Raw genomic sequence first — 7,997 nt, 5'->3', positions numbered from 1 at the left:
GAGTCGGGTCAATCCTACCGATATTCACATTAGAAAATAATAGTCTTACCATGAAAAATTAACTTAAATAAGAGATCCGTCTCACAAAATATCGTCTCACCAGTTTTTGTATCTTGTAATTAGCAAAAAAAAAAAAACAACAATACCCTTTCAAGAAAAAGAATTCCGAGAAAAGCGAAACTCAAAAATCTCAACTTCATCTCATTCTTTTCCCTCTCCTTCTCAATCTCTCAAAGAGTCACAATTTTTTTGCTCAAACTTCACGATTTTTATTCACGACAAAAGCATTTATGCATACGCTTCGGTTTCAATCTTCATCAGTTCTTCATGCATTTATTGAAGGCCTGAGAAGTAAGAAGCTGCCACCCCACTTTTCTTTACTCTGTAGAATTCAATTAAGAACTTCGGTTTTTATTGTTGATTTTTCGTGATTCTTGGGTTTTCACCGGCTATCGTCACTGTATTATTCTGGGTTTTTTCGTTAAAATCCTGGTATGAAAATTTTAATGTGTTAGTGGGTTGTAAGACAGGTCAAACTTGATTTCTCTACGCAAATCATGGGAAGAATTGACGTCAGAAACATTTTTCTTTACTGTTTAGGTTTCCTCAACGAAAATATTGATGTAGTTTGAAAGTTTTAAGAACTGAAATTTAAGTTGTTTGTGTTTGGCTTGAAATTCTGGAATGTGAGGTGGCCGGTGAAACGAGACTTTTTTCATCCGGTGCTTTGTACTCGTAGGCACCTTATCGAGTGGTGAAGAAAGATTCATTCTTTGTACAGTAGCAGCGGCGGAGCCAAAAGTTTCTTGTAGGGCTAAAGAAGCTGAAGCTATAAAATTACATAATTTTGTTTTTTGTGTAAAGTATAAGTATATATAATTTGATTGGAAAAAATTAGGATTTCGGAGGAGGATTCTCCTGTCAGCAACTCCCAGTGTCACTGATAGTAGTGGACATAGAATAAACATGTTTTGTTACGGAGCGGATCAGGAATTTGGTCGAGAGGGGACATGCTCTTTTGGGCTGTTACTTGTCTCCCGGTTAGTGATTATAAATGAATAGTTGAGTGGTTTTTTCTTTGAGAAAACAGATTGCTGAGTATTTGGCAATCTTTCATTTAAGCTATTTGTTTCTTTGGATATTAATAAAAGGGTTGTGATTTTGTTATGGTTTTGAGTATAACCTTGATGTTATGTTCTCAAGGTGGTGTTAGTAGGAGAGAGTCTTGGAAGTAGTATTCTGCATATTCTAGTGTATTCTAACCTCCCTATTCTCATTGTTTTTAATTGTTTCCGTTTTTTTCGGCTGTCATAAGTGATCTTTTTGATGCTTCAGCTCTTGCTTTCATGTTATGCATTTGAAAGTGGCTAAAAACATGAAAACAGAAGCAGAACAGCCATTTAAAAAGGCGAATATGGTGCGCAGGTTCGTATGCTTCGATATACACATGATTTTGGAATGTAGAATTTAACATTACAAAACAATGACTTATCTTTTGTTTTCTAATTTTTTCAGCACTTGGGTCAAAAACACAAATGAAAGTACGAGGATTGTTATTACTATTAGTATTGGAATAATTTTAGGTTTCTTCATAGGAGTATCATTCCCATCACTTCCAACAAAGGTACAGAAACATTATGTATGGCCTGCATTGGAATGTAATGCCATTTGAGAGATGCCTTCCGTGTCTAATCGCTAACTGTTCTTGTGTTTTTCTTGGACAGTTAAATGTATTGCCTGCTTTAGGGTGTGACATCCCTATGCTCGGAAATGAAAGTAACGTCGACAATAAGCAGCAAATGAATGCTAGTCATTCTTTACCTATGAATAGCAATAACCGCTCTAATGGAAACTGGAGTTCTGATGGCTTACCAAAGGTACATTTCTTGCAAACAGGATTGGAAAAATATGAAACTGTAGATGATTAAATAATTATTCTGCTTTAATTCGCATCGGCTCATAAATATATGACAAATTTTATTCTTCAATGTTTCTGGTTTAGATTTGGGTGCCGTCGAACCCAAAGGGTGCAGAAAGGTTGCCTCCGGACATCGTTGCATCCGAATCAGATTTTTATCCTCGAAGATTGTGGGGAAAACCAAGTGAGGTGGGCATTTTGTTTAAAACAATTTTTGTCCATCCATAAGAAAAAATCTTGTAAATTATACTGTCTTATGGTGTTTAGTCCTATGTTTTGGATCATAAAACTTTAACATGAATTCTGGGGTTGTTATCGATTCGAAACTACTCAGGACTTGACCAGCAAACCTAAATATCTTGTGACATTTACTGTTGGCTATGATCAAAGGACTAACATCGATGCAGCAGTGAAAAAGGTAAGCGAAAATGAACGCTTCCCTATTTCCTCAAACCTCCCTTTCTTATGTGCTGAGATAATGTTGTTATGCAGTTTTCAGATAATTTTACAATCGTTTTGTTTCATTATGATGGCCGAACAAACGAATGGGATGAGTTCGAGTGGTCCAGACGAGCTATTCATGTCAGTGTTAAAAAACAGACAAAATGGTAAAGCCTTTACATATCCCTCAGAACATGTCTGATCATCCTCTTTCATAAGAATTCTCTGAGATCCTAAACATAGGATATTTTTTATAAGGTGGTATGCCAAACGGTTTCTGCATCCGGACATCGTTGCCCCATATGACTACATATTCGTATGGGATGAGGATCTTGGAGTCAAGAATTTTGATGCTGAAGAGTAAGTTTAGTAAACGAACTACAAATTCGATTATTCTTTCGACAAATTTACATAATGTTAAATATCATTACTGCATTTGACAAATTCAGGTACATTAAAATTGTAAAGAAGCATGGCTTAGAAATTTCACAACCTGGTTTGGATCCTTCTAGGGGAATAACATGGCAGATGACGAAAAGAAGACCCGATCTTGAGGCTCATTTGTAAGGAAACAAGTCTCTTTGATAAACCAAAAACAAGAATATCATTTTTCTTCAGTAATCCTTCTTGATTGATGAAGCAATTTATGTGTTTTCTTTACTATGCCTTCGCCTTTGATACATGTAGAGAAACAGAAGAGAGACCTGGCTGGTGTTCTGATCCTCATTTGCCTCCATGTGCAGCGTATGAAATTCTAATTTTCTTCACATTTCATCAAATTATTTATCTTTTCTTCTTACTCTTCTTGTATCTCTGTATTTGAATTGGTTCAAGAATCATTCTTTTTTTTTCTCAATATCACACATTGTTTTAATACAGGTTTGTCGAGATCATGGCGCCTGTATTCTCTCGAGATGCCTGGCGTTGCGTGTGGCATATGATCCAGGTATTGCGCTATGCCAAATGAGACTTACGGTCAGGGGCCAATCCAGCAAAAGATTGCACAACTCATTTTCAAAAAAAATCCATATTTTACTCCCTCACTATCTGAACTTTTGACTTCCTGGATCAGCCTCGGTTTAAAGGGTTCGAATAGCGGAATCGCTCATCGACTGTATTTCCGAGCCAGCCACTCTTTTTGTTTTACATGCCCTTCATTATGTATTTCAAATTTTGCAGAATGATTTGGTCCATGGTTGGGGTCTGGACTTGGCTCTCCAAAAATGTGTAGAGGTTAGTTGTGAAGTTTTCATCTTGTTTAATTTGGTTGGTCAAATAATATCAAAAGAAATTCGAAACTAATATCCAATCCCTTGATTGTAGCCTGCTAATGAAAAGATTGGGGTAGTTGATGCTCAATGGATTGTTCATCAAGGTGTTCCTAGTCTTGGAAACCAAGTAAGCGAAACGAGTAAAATCATGTTTTCGGGCTCGATTTATTGTGCTTGTATCATACTGTAATGAGTCTCCTTTTGTTTTCATACAACAGGGGCAATCAGAGAATGGGAAGTCTCCATGGCAAGGGGTATGTAAAGCTTTTCTTGCCTTCTTTCTATATATTTTATGTATGAATGTATGTGATTATGAGCGTTCGATTCTGAAATATATATATCGAATGTATGTAAAACTATAGTCGTTACGATAAGTGAGATATACATATATAATAAAGAGTAAATTTTCTGTCAGACAGTATCACAAATCTATACGCGTGAGACGACTGAACTTAGCTCATACAATAAAACTTTTAACATAAAAAGTAATATTTTTCATGTGACGGGTCTGGTCTAAAACCTATTTCGCAAAATTAACCAGTGAGATCATCTCATATGAGTTTTTATGTATAATAAGCCATTGTCTATCTCGGTTCATCCATGTAATTTTTAATTTTTTTTATTATCAATAAATTGAGTTTTATTTCTTTGTTTGTTTTGACTTAGGTGAGGGAGAGGTGTAGAAGTGAGTGGGCAATGTTTAGATCAAGGATGGAGAATTCAGAAAAAGCTTATTACAACTCCATTAAAATGGACTCCTCCAACTTCACAACTCAAAGATAGAAAAGTGCATATATATTATTAGATATTGAGATTTTATTGTACATAATCAAAACAATTTTTTTTTTCCTTTTTGGCCTGCAAATAGATTGCATTATCATTTATACTTTAATTCAAACTTTTTATCACAAAACTTTTTTTTTTGTTATTTATCCTTTACCATAAATATTTATCTCAAACATATTTCTTAATATAATTGCTTCATGTTCTACCAAAGTTATAGTTAATTACGGTATATTTCAAAACTTTTAAAATAAAAAACGCGGTAAGTGTTATGTTTTGAATCATTCGATCGCTCTAACAACATGAGGAAGTATTGCACGACTTGCAAGCATATTATATATTTTAGATTATAAATGCAACAATGCATTAAACGTCAAATTGGATATTGTTGGAGTTTAGTTTCTCCAAAGCTAAGACATTAACTCTATAGGATACGTTTGGTTTCATTGATTCGACTACTACATAACTAACGAGTAGGTTTCTTGTAGACGGTTTTACGAATCTTTATCTGTGAGACGGGTCAACTCTATCGATATTCACAATAAAAAGTAATACTTTTAGCATAAAAAGTAATGTTTTTTTATGGATGACCCAAATAAGAGACCCGTCTCACAAAATACGATCAGTGAGACCGTCTAACACGAGTTTTTGCCATAAATCAATTCTGTATAATGTTTAGTTGAATTTTTATTTAATTACTGATCTTACGTCAATCAAATCATTAATTTTTTTATTTTAAATTAATCAAAATTTTAACTATAAAATTACAATTTCATCCTTCACTTTTTTTATTCATTAATTATTGAAAAAAATAAAATATAATTTATCCAATTATAATCAATTAAATCAAATATATTATTATTTATTTAATACAGTTTCACATCTTACTTACATATTTTGTCGCAATATTAATATCCAGTAATTTTAAAATCGGATCGGACCTCCGGCTCGATCAGAAACTGGTCCCGGGTCTAATCTGAAACCATACTACACACCGTTTTTACGGTCTTCTAGACCAATCCACCCGTTCATCTTTTTTTTTTTTTAAAATATTTCTTAATTTCAAAGATTGTTTATACATAGAGTTTCAATGTGAATCCTCGGCCAACACTTGGCTGGACGGGCACCTACTCTAACAATCTCTCACTTGCACTAGAGCCAACTACCCATATGCTTCAAACACATTAATTCGCGATGTTTTCGAATAATGGTCCAGGTAAGGCTTAGTTAGTGGATCAGCAAAATTATCCGTGGAGCCGACTTTGTCAATCGACACTTCTCCTCTTTCCACAATCTTTCGGAGGATGTGTTACTTTCTCCATACATGTTTGGATTTTTGATGAGACTTTGGCTCCTTTGCCCGAGCTATGGCTCCCGTGTTGTCACAAAACACCGGGACATGAGCAACTCCATTAAGAATGACGCCCAACTCTTGGACGAAATTTCTTAACCAAACAGCCTCCTTTTCTGCAGCTGATGCAGCAATGTATTCGGCCTCAGTGGTGGAATCCGCAGTAGTGTCTTGCTTGGAACTCTTCCAAAGAGACAGTAGCACCATTGAGCATGAATACGAACCCAGAGGTTGACTTTGAGTCATCGATATCGCTTTGGAAGCTAGAGTCGTATAGCCTTCCAATTTCAGTTCTCCACCCCCATAGAACAAGAACAACTTATTGGTCTTTCTCAAATACTTGAGGAAGTCTTTCACAGCTTTCCAATGTGCAAGACCAAAGTTCGATTGATATCTACTCACTACACTTAGTACAAAAGCCACGTCATGACGTGTAAATATCATTCCATACATGATACTACCAATTGCAGATGCATAAGGAATGCTTGTCATCGCTGCTATCTCTGCATCGGTCTTGGGAGACATAGACTTTGATAGGGACACGCCATGACACATTTGTAGATGCCCTCTCTTGGGCTCATTCATCGAGAACCGCTTAACAATGATATCAATGTATGTGGACTGGGTGAGACCAAGCAATCTTCTTGATCTATCTCTATAGATCTGTATTCCCAATACAAAAGATGCTTCACCCAAGTCTTGCATTGAGAACTTTCTTGCTAACCAAATTTTAGTTGATTGCAACATTCCTACATCATTTCCAATGACTATAATGTCATCAACATAAAGTACCAGGAATGTCACAGCACTCCCACTGACCTTCTTATACACACAGGGTTCCCCAGGATTCTTAGTAAAACCAAACTCTTTGATTGTACCATCGAATCTGAGGATCCAACTCCTAGATGCCTACTTTAGACCATAAATGGATATCTGAAGTTTGTATACCATATGCTTACTTCCGATAGATGTAAACCTGTAACGCCCCAGATTCGGCAACTGTCCTAACTGTACCAAGACGAGTCTTTCCAGCGTGCTTATGTCATCACTCACACGCACCCTAGGAAACTTCCCAGAGGGTCACCCATCCCAGAATTGCCCTAAGTCAAGCACACTTAACTTTGGAGTTCTTATGTGATGAGCTACCGAAAAAAAGATACACTTTCTTGATATGAGTAATATATATCAAATATTTTAAGCCCTCTTCAATTGTACAGTCCATTATATTGAATAGTCTCGGAATCTCTCTCATTCCGGTGTGGGATCGGTTCATTCATGTTCCCTTCACCTAGAAGCCTACCAGGAGCTGCTCATTGTCCATGCAATTTCATGGCACCGGCGATCACCCCCCGCCCTCTTCGGCCCCGGGCCTCACATGTCCACCAGCTTCTGCTTGGTTCGTCCCCGAACCACACCGTACTAAGAGAGGTCGGCACTGATACCAACTGTAACGCTCCAGATTCGACGACTGTCATCACTATACCAAGACTAGTCTTTCCAGCGTGCTTATGTCCTCACTCACATGCACTCTAGGAGACTTCCCAGGGGGTCAACCATCCCAGAATTGCCCTAAGTCAAGCACACTTAACTTTGGAGTTCTTATGTGATGAGCTACCGAAAAGAAGTTGCAGCTTCTTGATATGAGTAGTACATATCAAATCTTTTAAGCCCTCTTCAATTGTATAGTCCATTACATTGAATAGTCTCGGAATCCCTCTCATTCCGGTGTGGGATCGGTTCATTCATGTTCCCTCCACCTAGAAGCCTAGCAGGAGCCGTTCATTGTCCGTGCAACCTCATGGCACCGGTGATCACCCCCATCCCTCTTCGGCCCCGGGCCTCACATGCCCACCATCTTCCGCTTGGTTCGTCCCCGAACCACACCGTACTAAGAGAGATCGGCTCTAATACCAACTGTAACACCCCAAATTTGACGAATGTCCTCACTGTACCAAGACGAGTCTTTCCAATGTGCTTATGTCCTCACTCACACGCACCCTAGGAAACTTTCCAGGGGGTCGCCCATCCCAAAATTGCCCTAAGTCAAGCACGCTTCACTTTGGAGTTCTTATGTGATGAGCTACCGAAAAGAAGATGAACCTTCTTGATATGAGTAATACATATCAAATCTTTTAAGCTCTCTTCAACCGTATAGTCCATTACATTGAACAGTCTCGGAATCCCTCTCATTCCGATGTGGGATCGGTTCATTCATGTTCCTTCCACCTAGAAG

The 7,997-nt window shown here is 37.5% G+C and overlaps 1 protein-coding gene across 1 annotated transcript; it reads left to right on the top strand.

Annotated features, from left to right (window-relative positions):
* The first annotated feature begins 237 nt into the window (after positions 1 to 237).
* On the top strand, positions 238 to 4,499 carry LOC140819697 (uncharacterized). Its single transcript, XM_073179873.1, has 15 exons — positions 238 to 351; positions 1,336 to 1,425; positions 1,516 to 1,624; positions 1,725 to 1,877; positions 2,003 to 2,107; positions 2,253 to 2,336; positions 2,411 to 2,526; positions 2,618 to 2,719; positions 2,809 to 2,922; positions 3,047 to 3,103; positions 3,239 to 3,305; positions 3,539 to 3,592; positions 3,683 to 3,757; positions 3,849 to 3,884; positions 4,297 to 4,499. The coding sequence occupies exons 2-15, from the start codon at positions 1,352 to 1,354 to the stop codon at positions 4,411 to 4,413; spliced, it is 1,263 nt and encodes a 420-aa protein (XP_073035974.1). The 5' UTR covers positions 238 to 351; positions 1,336 to 1,351; the 3' UTR covers positions 4,414 to 4,499.
* Positions 4,500 to 7,997: the final 3,498 nt, after the last annotated feature.

The sequence above is a fragment of the Primulina eburnea genome, chromosome 18, assembly GCF_022965805.1.
Source record: "Primulina eburnea isolate SZY01 chromosome 18, ASM2296580v1, whole genome shotgun sequence".
NCBI lineage: Eukaryota > Viridiplantae > Streptophyta > Magnoliopsida > Lamiales > Gesneriaceae > Primulina > Primulina eburnea.
The sequence above is the reverse complement of the archived record's forward strand: the minus strand, read 5'-3'. Positions and strand labels throughout refer to the sequence as shown.